Source organism: Urocitellus parryii, chromosome 11 (genome assembly GCF_045843805.1).
Source record: "Urocitellus parryii isolate mUroPar1 chromosome 11, mUroPar1.hap1, whole genome shotgun sequence".
Classification (NCBI taxonomy): domain Eukaryota; kingdom Metazoa; phylum Chordata; class Mammalia; order Rodentia; family Sciuridae; genus Urocitellus; species Urocitellus parryii.
In genome coordinates, this window is record NC_135541.1 from 118,448,814 (window position 1) to 118,471,216 (window position 22,403).

General features: G+C 51.2%; 1 protein-coding gene across 1 annotated transcript in view; it reads right to left on the reverse strand.

The window, feature by feature from the left end:
• Window positions 1-8,348: 8,348 nt before the first annotated feature.
• Window positions 8,349-22,403, reverse strand: part of Kirrel1 (kirre like nephrin family adhesion molecule 1) — a 100,536-nt gene continuing 86,481 nt past the window's right edge. Inside the window, exons 5-15 of the mRNA XM_026415221.2 lie at window positions 20,317-20,467; window positions 19,139-19,244; window positions 18,849-18,997; window positions 18,541-18,668; window positions 17,714-17,840; window positions 17,528-17,628; window positions 15,996-16,194; window positions 14,808-14,915; window positions 14,475-14,614; window positions 13,654-13,731; window positions 8,349-13,442 (exon numbers count right to left, since the gene is read on the reverse strand). Of these exons, the coding sequence (XP_026271006.2) occupies window positions 12,966-13,442; window positions 13,654-13,731; window positions 14,475-14,614; window positions 14,808-14,915; window positions 15,996-16,194; window positions 17,528-17,628; window positions 17,714-17,840; window positions 18,541-18,668; window positions 18,849-18,997; window positions 19,139-19,244; window positions 20,317-20,467 (1,764 nt within the window). The 3' untranslated portion in view covers window positions 8,349-12,965. The remainder of the gene's footprint in view (window positions 13,443-13,653; window positions 13,732-14,474; window positions 14,615-14,807; window positions 14,916-15,995; window positions 16,195-17,527; window positions 17,629-17,713; window positions 17,841-18,540; window positions 18,669-18,848; window positions 18,998-19,138; window positions 19,245-20,316; window positions 20,468-22,403) is intronic.

Genomic DNA, 22,403 nt, shown 5'->3' on the forward strand with positions numbered 1-22,403 from the left:
GTTCTGCACTTGCCTGAGGTTTGCTGCTGTTTTGTGCATTAAATGCAAGAGGAACCTGAGTCCAGAGGTGGGGGCGGGGGCGGTCTGTGTCTTCCCATCAGAAAAAGCACTGATTCTTGAGTCATGAGGTCTATTTTGCTTTTCCTACTCTGATGAGGAGCTGCCCTTTCCAAAGGGGGATCTGGGACTTTAGCTTTTTTTTTTTTTTTTCTTTTTCATGGCATATGGCCAGGGCCGAAGGGACCAGCATCAAAAAAAAAAAAAAAAAAAGTTTTAATAAGTGAAGAGACTGTTAATAGCCCTTTAGATTTTTAGAAGGAGAGAGCCAGAGCCTGGGGCCTCTGAGGCCGGAAGCTTCTTGGGTTTATTTGCTGAGTATTTCTCCTCGCTGGCCCGTTGTCGGGTGGAAGGGGTGGAGGACGGAGGAATTCCCTGGAAGGTCTCCCTTGGGAGACCCATTACTGTGAAGGTGGCCTGTCATCACATCCATGAAAGGGCCTGGTACACTTACTTAATCATTGTTAGTTTTCTCCCCATCACAAGCTCCCATTCTAAGCATCCTCAAACGTTCAGGTGGTTTCTTTGAAGGAAGGGTCCAGCTTTATACTCCACAGCAGAATGTCACAAAAAAAGCAAAAATCAGTGAAATTATAGTGACAAGGGACCAAGAATGGAGAGAAAGTAGGAGAGGGCCCGCTGGGGCAGAGTTTGTAAGAAATGAGTGTGGACTTCATTCTAAGGGGACTAGGAAGATGTAGGGTCTGAAGCAGAGTAGCGATGTGACATTGATGTGACCTCTGATTTACATTCATGATTTATTTAGTGTTTTGCCATGCTAGAGATCAAACCCAGGGCTTCTCACACACTGCGCAAGTGCTCTACCTCTAGGCCCGAGCCCTGGTTGACATTTTGGTTTTGTTTCTTTGGTGGGGGATAGGGGTGAATTGAACCCAGAGGGGCTTAATAACTGAGCCGCATCCTCAGTCCTTTTTAATTTTTTTTTATTTTTTTATTTTTGAGACAGGGTCTTGCTAAATTGCTTAGGACCTCACTAAGTTGCTGAGTCTGGCTTTGAATTTGCAATCTTCCTGCCTCAGCTTCCTGTGTCCTGGGATGACACAGCTGCACCTGGCTGGTTTACATTTTAAAAGAATTACTCTAATTGTGTTTAGTGAAAGTTAGCTAGAGTCCAAATGTTTGAATCTCCTCAAAAGTCATATGTGGAGATCTTTATGCCCAAGGTGATGACATCAGTGGGTGGGGTTTTTGGAAGGTAATTAAGTCACGAGGGCAGAGCCTCAAGAACGGGATTTTTCTTTTATTTTATTGGCACTGGGGATTGAACCCAGGGGTTTACCACTGAGCTACATTCCCACCCCCTTTTAGTTTTTTAAATAGAGATAGGGTCTTGCTAAATTGCTCAGGATGGCCTTGTACATCCATCTTCCTGCCTCAGCCTCCTGAATCACTAGGATTACCAATGTGTTCCTGGCATGAATAGGATTTTTCCTTTAAAAAGAGACCTCAGGAAGCTGCTTAGCCTCTTCCACTGTGTAAGGATACAGGGACAAGGCATCATCCATGAACCAAATAGACTTTGCAGCCTCCAGAACTGTAAGCCAGAAATTTCTCTTGTTTATAAGACACCCAGTTTATGGTATTTTGTTACAGCAGCCTGAATGGACTAAGACAAGTCTATATTTCAGTATTGATGGTGAAACTTAAAAGAGGTTGTTAGTTTCCAAGTAGGTTAACAATGCCCTAGAGAATTGCCACCAATGACCTGCTATGGAGAAGACCTTATCTGCACAAGGACTGGAAGCAGATGTACCACTTGGCCACTTCAGGAGCGCGATGGGTGGAGAGCTCATGAATCCTGGGACTTAGCAGTGGAAGCAGGGTGGAGTGGTAGGATTTAGGGTACATGTTCATCTAATGTCCAGCTGTGAGGGCTCTTCCCTTCTGCTCCTGTGGTAGTATTATTAGCACCATTTATGGAGCAGAAAGCTAAGACTCAGGATGTTCCAGTAGCTTATCCAAGGTCACGGGGCTAATAGAGTAGAATCATGTTTGGAGTCTCAAATCTGAGAGAAGAGAAATCTTGATGCTGAGAGCAAGGAGGGTCTAGGTCAGTTCTGGAGCCAGTCAAGGTGCTTTGTTGGCTTGCCCCACCCCCCCACCCCAAGTACGAGAATTGATCCTAGGGGGCGCTCTAACCACTGACCCAGATCCGCAGCTCTTTCCATTTTTATTTTGAGACAGGGTCTTGCTGAGTTGCCAGGCTGGTCTTGAACTTGTGATCCTTCCGCCTCAGCCTCCAGAGCAGCTGGGATTACAGATGTGCACCACCAACAGAGACCATCCTTCTAGGTGAGTTTTGAACATGAGTGAATTCCACAGCCGCCTGTGCAGGGCACCACTCCAGGGACAGTTTCCCATTTCAACCCATTCAGGTTCTCCTTTCCCCCTATCCTTCCGTGAATTCAGACACTGTTTGTTTCCTGGCTCCTGCCCACCTCGGGAGTGGTGGTCTCTTTACCCCTCAGTGGTCCTGGGAGTCCTGCTATGCACAGAAGTTGGAAATGGGGCCAGAGTCTCAGGCAAAAATCCCAGGATACAGATTAGAATACCTCAGCCACTTAGGGGGATCCTGACTCAAAGTAAAAAATTAAGAGGGCGGTGTTGTGCGGTGGCAGAGCATTTGCCTAGCAAGCACGAGGCCCTGGGTTCAGTACTGCAAAACTAAAAATAAAAAACAACAACACCTCACCCCTAGGAAGGCAGGGAGAGCAGAAGGAGAAGACTCGGAAAACCATATCCTCAAGAGAAGTAGTTTGAAGAATCAGGACTAGTTAACTAAGAAAAGAGGTCTCAGAAGAGACCTGACATCATGACAACTGTGTTTCAATATCAAAAAGGGCTACCTGGGAAGGGGGGCAGACAACCTGGTGGACAGCACTGTCCTGAACGCAGAACTATAGCCTTTGGGTTAAAAATTGCAAGGAAGCAGATTCATGCTTAACGAAGGGAGAAATGTCTTCCAATTTAATCCTTCTGAAACTGTGACTTATTTTTTTAAAAGTGGTAATAATACATCAAGAGTACTGCATGTTGACATGTAGCAGGCTGGTTGAAACGTAGGAAATTTGCTGTTCAACCATTTTTTGTTGTTGTTGTTCAACCATTTTTGATCTACAAGAATAGTGATTTCATGTGGTTTGACTTATTACATCTTCCCATCTTGGGGGTAACTTAATTTCCAAAGTCCTCAGAGGACCGGTTCCAGTTCACCTTTCTGCAGGATTTCTTACCAGTCTTTCATAGCCCCAGCCACAGTTTTTGGTGGTGGTTCTTGCTACTGGGGCTGGAACTCAGCACCCTGTGCATGCCTGACAAGCATCTACCACAGATGCTACACCACCAGTCCTTTGTATTTTTATTTTGAGGCAGGGTCTCACTAAGTCGCCCAGACGGACCTTGAACGTGCCATTCTCCTGTCTCAGCCTCCGGAGAAGCTGGGATCACAGGTGTGCCAGGCCACCACACTCCTTGTTGATTCCTGAGCTCTCTACACTCAGGGACATCCGACCACTGAGCCACATCCACAGCCCTATTTTATATTTTATTTAGAGGCAGGGCTCACTGAGTTGCTTAGTGCCTCATTTTTGCTGAGGCTGGCTTTGAACTTGAGAGCCTCCTTCATCAGGCTCCAGAGCCACTGGGATTACAGGTGTGCACCACCGCACCTGGCTGCACCAGAGATTTTGCAGCTGCTGTTGCCTCTGCCTAGACTATTCTTCCCCTAGATATCAACCCAGCTCACCTGTCCACTTATAAAGACAAGTGCCTTCTCCAATGGCACCTTCTCCTTAAGGCTTATGACTCTCCGGTTTTGTTTATTTGCTGATCGTCCGCATTCTGCCATTTCAGTGTAGCTCTTAGAGAGTGGGGACTCTGTTTTGTGCCCTGCTTTGTTCCCAGCGTATGGGATTCTGTCTGTCACGCAGTAAATGTTCAATAAATACTTTTGGCAGGGATGAAAGGATGATTTTTATCGATGAGGAAACAGAAGCCCAGAGAGGCCAATGGATTGTCTCTCTGGATCAGACATTCAGATTCCAAAATCCAGACTTCATAAAAAGACACCCTACTTTCCTATCATCGCCTGTCGGCCTTGACACAGAACCCATTTCTCTCTGAGCCTGAATGGGGGCTTCTGCTTTGGGTCTAGATTTGGACCAAATGGCCCCAGAGGCGCCTTCGATTTTTGAGGTTCTATTTTCCACAGGTAAACATCTATTTTACGGAGGGAATCACACGGACTCTGAGAAAAACAAGATTTTTGGTCACCCCTCAGGCTATCTGCTAGTAATCTTGACGGGATGCTGTTTGAAAAGAGGCCCCCACCAGTGTCTCTTTTGGAAAGGTGGAACATTAATCTGAGCCTCAAAATATGAAATATCCCCCCACCCTCCCACCCCTGTTTGCAAATGAATGCAGGATGTGTTTGCCTAGCGACCACCAAGAGAGCAGTATTAAGTGGAGAGGAACCAAAGACAAAGCTCTGTGGTTCAATTCTGGGAGCTGATGGCTCCGCTCTCCCCAGGAGGTAATCTCTGGGTAGCTAATTACAATGGGTAAAGGAAATGGGAAAGTGAGTGCCAAGGAGGGATCGTTCTCCTCCCCCAGGTTTCTGCTTTGCTGAGAGCTGGTCTTTTGGTTTCAGAAGCCTGGGGCCTGCAGGCGGAGCTCCATCAGGCCCACCTGGATGGGCACAGTCTTCTACTATCAAGTCCACCACTAGAGCCTGTTCATATGGTGCTGTGGCAGGCCCCTGGGTGAGGGGCTGGGGTGCTGGGGGTGGGGGCTAGGTAGGGTGGGGCAGGATGCTACAGTGTTAATGGGTCAAAATAATCCACTCACATTTGAATAGTGTGTTGCTATTTACAAAAGGCTTTTGAATAATTCCCCTCATGGAAGACTTCGAGAAAGATTTCACAGATATATAGGTAGCCGGAAGGTGTGCTGACCTGCCAGGTATCACAGGGTTACAGCAGGCTTTGCTGGGATTTTAACCTACTTATTTCTTCTCTTTTCAGAGACCAGGTTCTGTTTACTTTAAAAATAAATAAATAAATAAATTTGTTTTTGGTCCTGGGGATTGAACTCAGGGACACTCCACCAATGAGCCACATCCCCAGCCCTTTTTTTGTATTTTATTTAGAGACAGGGTCTCCCTGAGTTTCTTGAGGCTGGCTTAGAACTCGAGATCCTCCTGCTTCAGCCTCCAAGCCACTGGGATTACAGGTGTGCACCACTGCGCCTGAACAGGTCCTGTTATAATCTCTAGGCAATTGTTGTCAATTTTCCTGAGATCTCCAAGGAAAGGGGCAAAGGAAGGAAAGGGGCAGAAGCCCACTGCTCCCCTTCCTCTAGATTAACAAATATTGACATTTACTGAGGACTCTGTGCTAGCATTCTGCTAAATACTTTCCCTGGAATAGGAACTATTACCAGTCTCTTTCACAAAGGAGAAAAGAGAGATATATAGATAGGAAGTAGTTTACCCAAGGACCAAATGTGAAGGAAGGATTTTAACACTCTCTGTGCTAATCAGGATAGGACACATTGTGCTGCTGTAACAAACAACCACAAGTAGCTCAGTCCTAGAGCATGGGCTTAGCATGTGTAAGGCTCTGGGTCTGATCCCCAGCACCACAGGCGAGATAAAAGTATCTAAATAATATTCGTTTCTCCTTCAAATTGCGTGTTCACGGGTTGGCAAAGAGACTCTGCTTCACATAGTCACTCAGGGACCTGGGCAGAGAGATTCACTATTGTAAAACTGCACCATCTGGAATCAATGAGCTCCTGACACTGTGGCAGAGGGGGGAAAAAAAGCTGGAGAGCCTCACACTGGCAATTAAATGCTTTGGTCTGGAAGTGACATGTCACTTCTGTTTATAGCATGTTGGCCCAAAGTAGTCAGATTGGCATTGCCCAGCAGCCCCCGGGGACTCAGAGAGAGCTCGGTATCAGCACTGGTCATGTTCATCCACTTGGCACTGACCTGAGTCCATGCCTCTCTACACCATGGGGTACTGCTTCACCCTGCACGAGCTCCTCCAGGTTCAACCCCCTTGACTCACTGTTTCACCACTCCCCCTCCCCTGCCCACATCCCCCCCACTTCCCGCACACACGGAGCAGCTCCAGGCTAGGCATGCTGGTTGGGTGATGGGGACACAAATAAGTGATACATGACCTCTGCCTTCATGTGTCCTTCTTTTAGGAGAGAAGCGCTGATGCGTTATACACCAAACCCTGTGATCAAAGCAGAAGGTATTAATGGGAGGGAGAAAAGGTGACGACAGTTTCCCAGAGGACAAGGAAAAGGCCTTAGAGCTGAACCCTCAGGATAAGTAAAATTTGGAAATGAGAAGGTAAAGAGATATGGGCAGAGAAGAGCTTGGGCAGCAGCAGAGAACCAGGGCCATACTGCAAACAAGGCACGGTCCTTAGACTGTGGTCTGGTTTGGGTCAGACCCTGGAGGACTTTGAACTTCACTCTTTGGTGTGAAAGTGCAAAAGGGTACATGTCCGAAGCTCAGCCAGGAGCTCTGGTGGTGAGGCAGACCTCACAAGAGACAGTAGAGTGGCTTTTAAAGCTTCGTCATGCTTGGTGACATAGCGGCTGTGTCATGATGATTTGTCCTGGGGCCTCTGGTACAGGATGAGGCCCAATATACAACACAGGACTAGCCCCTGTGGCCTTTCTGTGGTTAAGAGAGTGGGTTGGTCCAGCGGAGCCTCATGCCCAATACGCAGACTTGTCCCCAAATATCTGCTGGCCCTGTGCTAGGCTCTGGGGAAGCAGAGATGAATAAAACATATCCTAACTGGACACAGGAAGCTGCCCGGGAAGTGAGGACACACAAACAGACTCAAAGAACAGGACATCCCAGCCAACACCACTTGGCCTAACCAGACTTCACCTGGGCCTCCATGTTTGCTTAACTTTGCTTCTTCTCCGTCTATCCCCTCCCCTCCCCCACAGTCATCTATTTGTCTCTTTCTCTCTCTCTTTTTTTTTTTTTTTTTTTGGTGGACTTGCCACTGAGTCACATCCCCAGCCCTTTTGATTTTTTTTTTTTTTTTTTTTTTTTTTTTGAGACAGGGTCTCACTAAGTTGCTGAGGCTGGCTTTGAACTTGCAATCCTCTCGACAGCCTCCAGAGTGGCTGGGATGGGATTCTAGGCCTGTACTGCTGAATCTGGGTGATCTATTTGCTTCTAGATGCTGACTATGGATGCAATTTTTTTTTTTTAAATCTGTACCAGTGCAGTTTACCTGGCTTCAGCCTCTACATTCGCCCCGCACTGGGCCTCTCATTCCTATCTAGATTATACTCACCTTGGGAACCTATAGACATAGTCCTGACCACGTGCCTCCAGATTCCAGACCTCTTGCACCTATAACCTCCCTGGGCTTCAGCTCCTGGGCTGTAACCTCCAACCTTCTTAGAAACAGTTTGCATTATATGGAAAATATATTTTTTTTTCAGTTCTTACATCCCATATCCCTGGCTGTGTTCTGTGTCCCATGTGTACAAAAAGGCTCCTATAATCAGTCTTGAGCCTGCTCGGTCATTAACTGGATGAGGAAAATGATAAGCCACAGCATTACTCTCATATGAGTTATAGCTTTCAAAATCATTATCCGAAAATAATTCCAGGTATCAAATGCTCCCGCAAACTACTCACGGTGAAATCCCAGAAAAACTCTACTAAACTCAGAAAATTTAAGATTTCTCTGTGTGCACACTGCCAAACCATCTCTTTCACCACAAGTTCCAAAGATTGGAGGCTTGGTAACCTTTTGCTTTTTACCCAAACCACAGCATTTTAATAAATGAAACCAAACCCTGCTTGCACACCCACTCCCAATTTCTTTGGGACCTGAACCCCAGGTTCAAATGCTCCCCCTTTCTCGTGCTCATAATCAGGCCGGGTACAGAACATTGGGAGTCTATGTTCAAAACAAACAAATGAACAAACAGGAAAACCCCCAGAGCTCCTAGTATTTGTCTCTGAACTGCTGTAACTGGCCTCAGGGTTCTGCAATAGTCACAAACGGGTGAATGAAATGTTTGCACATAGTGTGGAGGTGACCTAAATATACAGCTTCTGCAATCTCAAACCCAAACCTGGACCATTTCACTCCAAACCCAGTCAGACCGAGAAGTAACTAGTTGCTTGCGTACTAAATAACACAAAACATCATACTTTTTAAAACATTTATATTTATATATATAAAAAATTAAATATATATAATATATAGTGCGTTTGAGACTAAAAATATAGTACATAATATTTAAAAAAAAGAAAAAAACAAAGGCAGAATAGGAAAAGGTGTGAGGGACACACAGATACACATTGCTAAAAATCTACGATGGTTTGTCCTAACAAAAATAATATTTCTTTTTCTCTTCTCTTAATTATCATCATGGATCCATCGATTGGGATTTGGGTGGAGAAAAATTCAACTGGAGCCAGAAATAGAGGTTACAATCCCAAGAAAGGCTGGGGTAGAAAATGTGACCACAGGGAGCCTTGGGCCTCTTTCTGGTGAAGTTAGAGGCAGCCAAACTCCTCTGGGTCACTATTGCTAGTGAGATTGGGTCAAGAGTTTTGATTGTATTGGCAACTTGGCTGTTCTTTCTCCCCAGAATTTGGGTGTTCCCAGGGGCTACATCTGAATGCTCCAGAAGTCCTGACCCACACCAACTCAGAGGCCAGTGGTCGGGGCCAGCAAGAAGCCCAGGGATGGGGAACAGTGGAACGGTAGGAATGAACGAGAGTCGTGTGCACATGGAGTTATTATTATTGTTGTTGTTATTATTTTTTTTTTAAAGGGCAGCCCTGTACCGGAACTGCCCAGTATGGCCTGTGACTTCTGCGCAGCAATGATCTCTCCAGGGGCAGGGCCTGGAGCTCCCTCACAGTGATACAAGAAAATGGGATTCTGCCCCATCTCCCCAATTCAGAGATCCCCCAGCCACGCCTCTCCTCAGCAGCTCAGAGGTTGAGTGTCAGAACCAAGCTGCCAGAGGTGAGCCAACAGCCTCGCCAACAGCCAGGCTTTGACAAGAGGAGGAGAAATACCCTGGGGGACATGGAGAAGGGAATGGGATCTATAGATGCCAATTCTGTAGCTTTTTCACAAAAATGCATGCGTAGTGACGCTGGTTTGCCGGTGCGCCTCAGTGTCCCCTCGTGACACCCTCTCTGGGCTCACTAGGGTCAGGAGCCTGACTAGTTCTCTCCGGTGACTCCCTGGACATGCAGAATGGGCTGCAGAGGCACAGAGCAGTGACCTGCCTCAGGTCACACAGAACTGAAATGATAGAGAACCAGGGTTTCCGAGCCCAGGGCGGCTCTGGGAGGTCCTGCAGTTCAGCCATCGGGACAAACCGCCCACACAGCAAAGAGTAAGGTTGTGACCAAGTCAGCTCACTCCCAGTTGGGGTCTTGGCCTTAACCTTGGTTTCCACACACCCCACTGGGCTAACATTGCTGTGTGTGTCCAGGTGTACCGTGTTTGTGGCCATCTGACTCTAAGGAGCCCGGGACGTGATGCTCCTGACAGTGTCTGCAGGTTCACCACAGAAGTGGAGGGCAAGAGACTCCCCTGCCATGTGCTCCATCCTGAAAGGCAGAAGAAGCCTCCCTCAAAATCGTAAGGAAAGCAGAAACTGCTGGATAAGTATCGCTGGCCGACAGGGTGGTCAAACTAACCTTCCATTCCAAGCTCGATATTTGAGAACCTAGCACTGCTCTCATGCCTGGTACTACTGTCCTTTCTCACTACGATGAGTTTTGTTTCATGCAAACTCGATGGCTACACTTTGAGGGACCCAGGATTTAGGATGCAGGCTGGGCCCTTCACAAGCAGAGAGACCATGGCTCATCCAAGGTAATAAGAACCTTTTTGGGACCCAAAGCTTATGTCAAAACCACTTGCCTCCTCTTTCCCCCACCCGCTCCCTCATGGAGAGGTCAGCTGGACCCACTCCCAGCCCAGCTCGAAACATCTGGACTGCAGGTTTCATCTTGTTCAGTAAGCAGGAGGAGTTATTCTTCGGACCATAGGAGTGTTTCGAGGACCAATTACCACTCCCCACCAAGAAATAGATGCCTGTCACCTGGGAGCAAACTAAAGGAAACCCACTATGCCCTTCTCTAGCCACAGAATCTCTTTGCAAACCTGTCAGAATCAAGTGGGAAGCAACACAGATAACTAGGGTAGCTGTTGCTGCTTGTAATAAAGGGGTTTCTGGTGGAAATTAATTCACAACACTTCTGACAAGATAATGAAGCACATGGTGAAAGCTTCTTTCAGTAGGGGAGAACCCCTGAGCTCCCCAACCCTCACAGATTGCTGACTGCTCCCAACTCCTTGCCAGGGATGCACAGCCCTGCATGGCACCTCCTCAGGTGAACAAAGCCAAAACGGAATCCTTTCAGGTTTGTGTAACGCTCTCCCCTCATCTCGCAGGACAGAAAGTTGGAGGCAATGAACACAGAGGTTAGGCCAGGCCACTCTGTGAATGAACCCAGCACCGGAACTGGGTCCTGGATCTCCTGACCACTAGCCCCGTGCCCTTCCCACTGGGATGGTAATGTCCAAGGGAATCAGGATTGCCAAGTCCTGGGGCAATGCAATGTTGGGGACTATAGCTTCAGATAACAGAGCTCTGGGATCAAGGGCATCTTCTCCTCCCTAGAAAAGCTATCCCACTTGGTCCACCATGCAGGTTTCCACAGTTAAAACCGAAAAGCCCAATTCCCAAACACAATTGAATACCTTGAATTCTCCTGTTTTAAAGGTAACCCTATTTAGGCTTCAATTGTTTAGATTAGCCATAGCTGCTGGTGCCTATGAAAAATTTGCACAAATTTATCTGCACAGGAACCTGCATTCTTAAAGCCTTCTCTCTGTGCTCCCATGAGGACTCCGTAGGACCGTATGAGCTTCCAGGGGTGGGATACAGCAGGAAGCCGTAAATACCCCAGGTAGGTCCCATTCTGCAGGGACTGTCCGGCTCAAGTGGCAGAGGACACAGGGGCAGGCTGGAACTGCAGCTGCTGGCTTCCGGGGTCTGACTTAGTCTTCACCTGTGAGAGGGTGTCTAGGAATGTCACCCCACGGAGCCATCTGCAAGGGGTGGTGATGGCCCGTGGCTGATGAGCATGTAACTCATTAAAGCGAACATGACTAATGAATGGTGACCACCGAGAAAGGGCAAGGAGCATTCTGGGAATTGCACCGGAGTCCCCCTCCCATCGGGCTGGCCATGGGCGGAGGAGGCAAGCTGCAGACGCAGCTCCTCGGGCAGACAAGGCCGGGCAAGGGTACCGATTCTCTTTGGGATGCCTGTTCTCTTTGGTCAGAAGGTGGCAGCTGAGAAGTGATGGCATGGAATGTGCGTGGGCGCGGGTGCACGTGGGGGTGGGACGAGAGCATGGGCTTTGGAATGCCCGCAGTGCCCTTCCATGCCTCCTCCTCCACCCGGGTCAGCGCTGAGCTCCCCCTCAGGGCCATCTCCAGGCCTCCTTTCCCTCCAGGTCCTCTCCCCTCACTCTCCTCTGACACGGTAACCCTTGACAGCCTGTCTGGAGCTTCCCAAGTACCGCTCCCTGCCCACACAGGGACGGTCACCCAAAGCTAGACACTCAAGGCACTGAAGTGGAGGAAGGAGTCGGATTGGTCCAAGGAGGGAAAAAAGACACTTAAACCAGAACTTTCCTAGAAAGAACCTCTCCCGGCCCTCTGGGAGGTGGGCCCTAAGCAGCTGGTGGGGCTTAGGGTAAGACAGCAGAGTCAGAGACCCATGCCCTTCCCTAACCCTGTTGGAGCCCACCTGGACCACCTGAATGTATAAAATGAATTCAAAGTGCTTAGAGACTGAAAGGGTAATGGAGGGTGTCGGGAACTTGGTGGAGAAGAACAGGTATCCCTTTTTCTTTCCACTGGGACTTGTATTTGGGCGAGGTAACCCCTACAGCTTCTTTCCAGATGAGGTTTTCATCATTTTTTGTTGTTGTTGTTGTTGTTGCCTTTGCAAAATAGCTTGCAACACCTCTATCTCAACCTACTACTTACTCCCCAAGCAGGCTCAAGAGTCAAAGCCAGGAAGTGGGGCAGAAAACGGGGCTCGAGTGCCTCCCTCTAGTGTGGGTTCTGGGAACTGCCACGCAGCAGCAGCAGCGCACAGTGGTCTCTCGCTGATCCATCAGGACACGGACCTGACCTTTCCTTCTCCACCACACCTGCAACTTGATCCCGCTGCACCCTGACAGATATCCACAGTGGCAGCTAGGGTGACTGACATTTTGATCCCAGCTGAGCCAAGGCTCCCAGGGCTGTTCTATAGACAAGAGCCAACATGAACCCAAGGTCCCTTCGGCAGTGCCCTGAGGGACAGATGCACCCAAGACAAGAGAGCAAACAAAGGGACTGGGTGGGCTATCCTGTTTTCCATCTGTCTGTGCTAGAGCCACCCACTCCCATCCTTAAATGTCCCCTAGGTCAAAGCCTGCCAACCCCCTGCCTGTTTATGGGAGACCAGAGGGGCGGGATAGAAAGGGAATGCTAAAAAGTGCCCCCTCTGTTCTCCGCAACCTTGACTTTCCCTGTCCCCGTGCTGGGGTCAGCAAGGGCACAGGTCGCAAGAGACACAACCTCCCGAAGAAGAGGGAAGGGCAGGCCCAGGAGGCTGGGGCATGCGCAGAGCACCATCCTCGGGACGGGGTGTTTCTGGGAGACCTGCTCCCCACCTGCCTTGGTGGGAGGAGGAAGGCTGGTCCAAGAAGGGAGCAATTAGCAACGCCCCTGAATATCAGGGAACAGCTGTGAGAAGCCTTCTCCTCTGCCCCGCAGAGATGCCCCCGCCAGGTCTGGCCCCTACACGTGAGTCTGCATGCGCTGCTGGAACCGCTGGCCGTAGTCCGAGTGCTGAGAGGTGTAGGAGAACCGAGTGGCCGTGGCGTACTTGCCGATGGGGTCATACGCCTCGTACGGGGTCCGCTCCAGGCTGGAGGGTGGGCCCTGCGGGTAGCCCAGTCGGTAGGTGGAGTACCCAGCTGCCCCGGGGAAGGGGTGGGAGTTGAACTTCTCGTAGTTCTCGTAGGACAGCTGGCTGGTGGTGTCGGTGCCCGCAGGGGCAGCAGGGCCAGCGGCTGTGGGCTCCGGGCCATAGTCAGAGGCGGGGGCCCGGCTGTAGGTATTGAGCTGGGCATAGCCGCTGGAGTGGGAAAGACGGGATGAGGGGCGACCATCAAAACGGGCAGGGCCAGGGGCGCGGTAGTCAGCATAGAGCACTGCCCTGGAGGACGGACGGTCTTCGTGGGCGCGCACATTGTAGTAGCCATTGGTGGGGTCCTGGGGGGCAACGAGAGAAGAGCACGGAGGCTGGAGTTTCCTCTTGGAGTCTCCCGGGGCTTTCTGGGCCTGCCCCTCTGGCTCTCCCTGTTCCTATCCAGCGCCACTCCACCCGGCTACCTTCCACAGGCCTCCTCCAATAGCAGGCCCTGGACCCCAATTTCCCAGGTGGTCCTCAACCAGCCCCCAGCCAGCCTCAGCCCTTTCCCACCTTCATCTCATACTCCTCCCGCGTGTCGATGGTGTCACAGCGCAGGTCCTGCTTCAGATCCACATCATCCTTAAAGGACTGCAGAGCGGCAGGAGCGGGTGTCAGGAGATGGGGGCCCTGCTCTTGTCCCCCCTCGCCAACCCCGTCCCCATGCCCAGAGGCCACCTGCTAAGGGAAAGGTCTGGGGTCAGAGGCAGACTTGCATTCTCTGTCTTCCCCCAGCAGAGGCACTGGGATGTGGCCGGAGGAGGCCAGAGACCTGGCTTCCAGCAGGTACTGGGGATTGCACCCAGGGGTGCTCTACCACCGAGCCACATCCCCAGACCTTTTTATATTTTATCTTGTATTCTGAGACAGGCTCTTGCTAAATATCCCAGATGGGCCTGGTGCTCCTCCTGCCTCGGCCTCCTGAGCCTCTGGAATTACAGGTGTGCACCACTGCACCTGGCTACCCAGCACGGATTCTGTGGCTAACATGCAGTGTGACCTTGTGTATGTGCCTGCTGCTCTTTGGGGCTGTTGCCTCATCTCGGTGATGAGGGAATTGGAGCAGAAAACACCTAAGGAGTTCTAACTCTGGGACTGTGTGGCAGAAAGACGGGACAAAAGAAGCCTAAGAGAACCCCACCCCTCCCTGTCCTCCCCTGGAGGGAAACCAACCTGGCATGTGTATGTGTGCTTGGGTGTGAGTGTGCAAGTGTGTGGAAGTGGGTTTATCTGTGTGTGGGCGTGCATGGCCGGACTATGGTAAACTGAGGCAAGGGAGAGCAACAGCAGTTCTCAGAGAGCTGGGTGGAGCTGGTCAAGAAGGGGACCCTCACCGAGTAGATGGCCTTCATGACCCGGGTGGCCGTGGAGACGCTGGCAGTATCGTCTTCCCGGTCAGAATGCATGGTGAGTGGCTCTCGGTTCACAGTTTCCACCTTGATGTCCAGCTTCCTCAGGGTCACATCTTTACGACCTGGGACAGGGAGATGCAGCTGGGCCACATGCTTTCTGCCGTGTCTGCTTCTAGTCCCCCCACCCCCCCATGAGCTAGGAAGCTCAACTGCCACCCCTTTGGCTCGACACGGGCACTGTCTGCCGCGTGCCCGGGAATGAATGCGCATGCAGTGGGGATAGGTGTGCTGTGGCTGCACGGGGACCATACTCACTGCCTTTGCGGCGTCGATAGAGGAAAAATACCAAGGCAATGAAGAAGAAGATGACCAGGATGCCTGCGCCGATGGTGGCCCCCGCGATGATGCCCACAGGTAACACCTCTTCCGACAGGGGAAGGAAAGGAACAGGGTGAGGACAGAGCCATACTGGGGACCTGCGCTCAAGATGGGCCATGAGCCACAGTGGCAACCCTGTACAAGGCTAAATTGGGACTGAGTCTGTGGACCATATGAGGTTCAAGTTCAGGTGGCAATGGAGAGGGAGATCTGGATTGTTGCCGGATTGTAATGCTTTAGCCAGACTAGATTTGACTTCATGGCTGTGTCCCATCCCTGCAGCTGGGCATCGGCTTGACTCTGGTCCTTGGTTAGTCTGTCTCTTCCTTTTTTGGTCCACCTGACCATGAAGCATGGTCCCGCCTTCCTGGGCAGGGCCCCTGTTTGAGGGTAGCTGTCTCCAAACACTCTGATCTGCCATCTGTGTTCCACCCTCTTGTCGCCTTCCCCATCCACACCACTGTCTTCTCCCGACCCCCATCACACCCTGCAGCATCCTCAGCTAAACCTAAATCGATGAGATCTCTATAGTCATTTTCTATAGTTCCCTATGCCCAACATCAATGCCTATTTCTCAAAACCAAAAACAAATGCTGTCTTTCCCTCATCCGACTTGAGGATGCCCATCAGTCAAAAGCAGTCCATCCGACCAGCCGTGCCAGAAAGAGGGACACATCTCTCCTATCAGACTGGGGATTCTTGAAGCAGCCGGGGAACCCAAACTTACTGAGCACTGTTGCACACCAGGCATTTTGTAAATATTGTCTCCCTGAGTCCTAACAAAACACCCAACGAGATAGGTAGTGTTACCTCCTTGTACAGATCACTTAATTTTTCTCTGTCTGAATTCATTTGCTTCCACTCTGTGAGCTCCTCCACTAAGCTGAAAGCTATTTGTGGGCAAGACTGTCCCTGCAGCCCCTCCTGCAGAGTCTGGCCCATAAAGATGCTCAGTAAATGTTCATAAGGGAGCAGATTTCCCCACTGAGCACAAGGCCAGCATCTGGTGCTGCTACTCAGAAGAAGGAGTCCTCTCTCTCTTTCAGAGCCTTGCTCTGGAGAGAAGAGGGAGCAGAATCCCCGGGCTGCCCTGGGCTGGGCTGGACAGCCAGCATGGCCAGTCACCTCGCTCTTCCAGCTGGATGATGGCTGTGCCGGGCCCAAAGCTGTTCCAGGCCGTGCAGTTGTAGTGGGTCTGGAAGTCGGCCTCCATGACATTGTTGATGGTGAGTGTGGACAACACCCCGCTGCCCGAGTTGGTCCTCTCCACCGTGTATCGTTCCAGGGTCCCCACCTCTAGGAAGTTCTCCTTCCATGCCCAAGCCTGGGGTGGGGGGGTACAGGAAGGAAGGTCAGAAAGCGGGAAGTAGCAGAAGCATTTGCCCGGGTGTTGCCCGATCCTCCCTCTAGCCCCCTCGCCCCCATCTGCCCTGTGCATCCTAAGACCTGCCCAACACTTACCCTATAACCAACGTCACACCTACTGCCTCAGACCCTTAGCATTGAGGAGCAGGAGGACATCAAATTTACCTGGGGAGATTCTTTAGAAAGTACCATCTCCAGGGAAGAGATCTCGGGATCTTTTAATTATGACCCTGGGTGATGTGAATACAGCTGACCCAAAAAAGGGAGCCCCCAATGTTGCAGAGAAAAGTTCTGGATTGGATTTGAGGACCTTGGACTATAATCTTGGCTCTCTCCTATCCCCGCATCCCTGTGTGGCCTCTCTTTCCCTTTCTAGGTCTCAGTTTCTTTGTCTATAAAATGAGAGAATCAGGCTAGAAATGGGCGATACTCAAAACTTCTTCTAGCTCTAAAGTCTGTGATTCCATAACTCAATCTTTAGCCTTTATTTATTTTTTATGTGGTGCTAAGGATGGAACCCAGTGCCTCACAGGTGCTAGGCAAGTGCTCTCCCGCTGAGCCACAATCTTATCTTTGACCAACCCACAAGAACTTGCAATGCTGGCACTGGAGACCCACCCACCCACCTGCAGGCTCTTGTCATGGGCAGGAAGGAACCAGAGAGGAGCATCCCCCAGATCCCTGCCTGCCCCACCACCCTGTCCTCACTCACAGAGTGGAGCTAAGGAAGGGGAGCAGCTGAGAACTAACTGGCTCCTTTCCAGGGATCAATCCTCCCAGCTCTGCAAAGATGGCCCCCCGGGAGCCCAGCCGTCGGCTGCCCGGGCGGCCGTGGTAATGAAGTGTCCCTGGGCAGCCCTGGAGTTAGCCAAATGGTCATTAAATGTGATGAGGGGTTTGACGGTTAATGGTCATGGAACGAATTAATGGCTCATGGTGTGGTGGGAGGAGGGAGGAGTGGAGAGGGGCTGGGAGGAGGGATGCAGGAGAAGGGAGAGGAGAATGGGGCAGGTGGGAAGGAAAGCCCGTGGGGAGGGAGGGGGAAGGCAGGCCAGGTGGGAGGACCAGAAAGCACTGGGGATGCAGGAGGAGAGTTTACAGGTCAAGCAACTGAGGTTCAAAACGCTGTGAAACTTGCCCACGGTCACCCGCATAAATAAGGAGGTGAGAAGGGAACAGAAAGGCAGAGGGTTAGAAGACCAGGAAAGGGGGTGAGGACATGGAAGGCGCCAAGCCAGAGGCAGTGGGCAGAGCAGCAGGGGCTGGGGTCCAGGCTGGGTCCCAGCACTCACGATGCGGTCCGGGGGTGGAGTGCTCCCTATGAAGCATTCCACTTTGCCACCGTCGCCTCTCACAGCGTACTGCACCGCCTCGCTGGAGATGATGGGGGGCCCTGCGAGCGAGAAGACGCGGTCAGGGCCCGTCGGATCCTGCAGTCAGGAGCCCCCACCCCACCCCACCCCACTCAGGCCACTCACCATTCACGTAAAGTGGCACCTCCCGCTCAGCCACCCCGATCCGAGGCACGATGGCCCGGCAGGTGTAGGTGCCGGCATCGGCCTGGGTCACCGACTTCAGAAGCAGTTGGTTGCTGTTACTCAGAACCTGGGCAGAGAGAGCAGCCTCGGGTGGGGAGCCAGGAGGCCTGGGCCCCTAGGTCCGTGAGGGCCCCGCATTGGAGGCATTGGAAAGAAAGCAGGAAGGGCCACAGGTGAATTCCCAGCAGGGAGATGGGGTTCCCGAGTCCGTTCGATCCTTCCCCTGACTCTAAACACACTGGCACTGAAACAGATCATCTGTGCAAGAGAGGCCAGGGGCTGAGAGGAGGCCAGCCAGGGCAGGTGGAGGCTGCAGTGATTTTAAGAAAAAGTCCAAACTGTCACTAGGCCCCCATTGGGTGGGTCTCTAGAGCGGCGGAGCCCAAACCTCTCTTCTCTAGTGCGTCATTCTGGCGTCCCCCCTTCCTGTGCACCGTGAATTTCCTGGATCTTGTGCCACCAGAGCCATGTTACCCCATGAATTTCCTGGATCTGGTGCCACCAGAGCCATGTTACCCCGGGCCCTCTTTACTCCTCCCCCACCAGCCTCATCCCCTGCCTTAGGCCAGCTTGTCCCTCCCACCGCCTCTGAAGGGGTCAGCTGTCTTGTGAGCAGGGGAAGGGCCCTTCTCCTCCACGTGGCAGGACCCTCGCTGTATAGCCCAGGTTCAACTTGAAAAAGAACCCTGCCCCCCTCCTTGCCCCTTGCTAGGCCCCCACGGCCACAGCCCTCCGTCCCCATGCAGGATGGACAGGGAGACTCTTACCATGTTTGAGTCCTTCTTGGTCCAGGTGAGGGTGAGCGGGGGATTCCCCACCCAGACACAGGTGAGCGTCACGTCAGAGCCAATGTCTGTAGTCGTGGGCTTGGGGTCAACTACAATCCGGGGGGCAACTGAGGTAAACACAAGCAGCTGGTCAGGTCCGAAGCTCACTGGGGGGCCAACACCCATCCCGCTACCCCTCTGATTATTTCCCACCGTCAGCTCCTTGAGCTGCGTGGGTCCTTTCACCACCCCCACCCTCCGCCCTTCGAAGGCCCCCTCTTCCCGTCCCTGTCCCTTTAGCTACTCACAGTGGACGTTTACTAAAGTGCTGACGTTGGTACTGCCCACTTTGTTGTGGACCTCACAAGACACGGGCTCCGTGAAGAAGGAGTAGTCGACGTTGGTCTCGTAGCGGCTCTCCTGGGCATCTTCAATCAGGAAGCCCCCCTTGGCCCACCTGGGGGAGGACGCAGCACAGAAGTGGGATCAGGACTTGCCATCCTCTCTCCGCTACCTCCGAGGACACTGGCCTCCACAGTACCCCCACCTCCTGGTCTCACTATCCCTCCCAGAGCGCTCCCAGCCCCGACCCTATCACCTATAGCCCAGGATCTCGGGGTTGGCTGTGGCCTGGCACGTGAAGACAACACGCTCGCCTTCCTGCACCGTCTGCGGCTCAATGGACAGGGTCACGGTAGGAGGGTCTGCAAAGCAGGGGACAGGAAGTCAGGGTCTCTTCTGTCTTTTGAATTTCTTATTCTCCCCCTGGCACACATGTTCTGGTGTGATCTGGGAATTTCGGTTTGCAGTATGATCGGTCCAATAAATAAACCATCTCCCTCATCTTCCCCACCCAGGTGGAAGGGTGGTTGTCGAGGGTGACTGACCACCAAGGATGGCACCCAAGGGGCGAACTATTTAATGGGTGTCATGACACACCACGGCCACTAGGCGTCAGTGTGGGCTCACTGGTCTAACTACAAGGGGACAGGGTGGGAGCATCCCCAATTACTGCTGGCATCCCCATGTTTCCCTGGGCAGAGAGGGAATTTACTGAGTACCTACCAGGTAAGCGTACCTGGTGCTAGGCGTTCTTATACTCTAACTTATTTAATTCTCACAACCCCAAGAAGCAAGTCCAGATCCAAAATCCCTTATCTGTAACCCTTGGGACTGGAATTTGGAATTTTTCAAATTTTTTAGAAAGACTCTTTACTATGCAAGATCCCCCGAAGCATTTGAGCCGTGCGTCATGGTGAGACACATAACCCACTTTATTTATTATTTATTTTGGCGGTTCTGGGGATTAAATCCAAGGATGCTGGCTCTACCACTGAATTACATTCATTCTCCAGATCTTTTTAATTTTTATTTCGAAGCAGGGTCTCACTCAGTTGCCAAGGCTGGCCTGGAACTTGTGATCTCCCTGCCTCAGCCTCCCTAGCTGCTGGGATGACAGGCCTGTAACGTGCCACCACACCCAGCAGGAGCATCTGGCTCTTCAGTTAAATACCTGGGTTCAGGTTTCGACCCTAAATCACTTCAGTTTGGGATTGTGGATAAAGGACTGTTGGTCTGTATTTCATATTCTGCGACTACAGTGCCCCTTCTGTCAGCCCTCAGTGCCCCGAGTTCCAACCAGGAAACTGAAGACAAGGAAGGGAACAGCTGTCCGGGGTCCCCTATGGGATGCTTATTCTGGGCTTCTCAGAAGGTCGCCTGCATCCTCTCCCCACCTGACAGCCCCCGACTGCCCCTCCCCGGGACCCCACTCACGATGCACATCCAGCTCAATGGAAGTCTCCTTGCCGCTGGGGATGGCCTCGTTCATGCTGCGGCAGGTGAAGACGCGCCCGATGTCCAGGTCTGTGGGGTTAATGAGCAGCTGGCTGATGGTGGTCTCCCTCTTCCCATCCTTCAGCAGTTCCTGGGGAGGGCCGAGGGTGGGTGACATGGTCAAGCTAAAAACCCTCTGCTCTCAGGGGACCCACTCAGAGTCGAGCTTGGGCAGGTGGAAGGCTTTAAAGTTCAGCTTTCTCCCTCGCTCCCAACTTCTTCCCCACCATGTGATGTTGTTGTTTTTAATTTTTCAGACTTTATTATTATTGTTATTATTATTATTAGGGGATACCAGGGATTGAATTCAGGGGCACTCAACCACGGAGCCACCTCCCAAGCCCTATTTTGTGTTTTATTTAGAGATAGGGTCCCACTCACTGAGTTGTTTAGCAACTCGCTTTTGCTGACTGACGCTGGGCTTTGAACTCACAAGCCTCCCATCTCAGCCTCCTTCCGGGGCTGCTGGGATTATAGGCATGCACCACCGCACTCACAGACTTTATTATTTTACAGCAGAAAAATAGTTTCCATATATTCTCCCTACCTCAGTTTCCCTCATTATTGACATCTCGCACTTGTGTGATAAATTTATTACAATAACCAGGTGTGGTGGCTCACACCTACAATCCCAAAGACTTGGGAGGCTAAGGCAGGAGGATAGTGAGTTCAAAGCCAACCTCAGCAACACAGTGAAACCCTGTTTCAAAATAAAAAAGGACTGGGGGGTATAGCTTGGAGAGAGAACACACCTGGGCTCAATCCCTGTCCCCTCAAATAATAAACAAACAGCAGAGGAACCAATATTGATATATCATCACCAAAGTTCATGGCGTGCCTAAGAATTCCCTCTTTGTGCTGCATAGTTTCCCCCGTGGCATTGAGCTTCATTCTTGGAATTCTTTGAGCCCAGTACAAGTCCTTCCTCTTCTGGAGCGCCTGCGAGGGCCAGCCCAGGCCTCAGGACTCTCAGCCTGAACTTGGCCCCTCACAATCAGGCTGCCCTACACGTGGCTCGAGGCACATCCACCTGGCTCCCTGGGGATGTTTTAGTGCCGGGCCTTTCCCCGCTGACCTGTAAATGCCTTTGAGTTTAGGGAAGGGACTCATAGGCTCAAAGTCACTGGCTCAGTGACACGCAAGCAGAGGTCCCCAAATATGGTCACAAGAACCCACAAGGCTGTTTTCCATATTGCCAACCACCTAGGGGAAATGCTCCCATGAACCACAGTAAGGTCCTGCCATTTGACAATCCTACACACACCTTTGGGGGACTGGGACAGTACAGTGACACTCATGTTGCTTCAAAGAGCCACAGGCTTAAATGAATATGAGAAGGGTGTGGGGAAGAAATGGCACTAACAAATAGACTTGACAGATTTTATATAAATATATATTCATAATATGTGCATACACACACACACACACACACACACGTACACATCCCCCCGCATCCTGGGGATTGAACGCCGGGCTTCACACACACTAGGCAACTGCTCTACCACTAAGCCACATCGCAGCAGCCCAACTGTTTTAAAACATGTACCCTATAGGAAAAAAATAACTGAGTTCTTGATGGTAAAGGGTTAAGAACTACTGAGGCCAAAAGATCACTTTTAAATTCCAGAGAAGCAGAATGAATTTTTCAAGGTCATACAGTGTGTTACGAGTAGAGATAAAGCCAGAGTCCCCTAGGCTCATGCTTGGAGGAATATTCTCTCTCCCCACCCTGAGAAGCATCTCCTGCAGCACTCGGCCAAGGGCTGGGCACATATGTTCCCCCACGGCTAGCAGAAGGAACCCCGGAAACAAAGATTTTTTTTTTCTTTTTTTGTGATACCAGAGATTGAGCCCAAGGGTGCTCTACCACTGAGCTCACCCCAGCCCTTTCACTGTTTTACTGAGACAGTCTCCAGAGTTTCTCAGGCTGGCCTCCAATTTGTGGTCTTCCCGCCCCAGCCTCCCGAGTCTTGAGGATTACAGTCATGCCCATCAGATGGGCTTCTACCACCAATTCTGCCATGTGA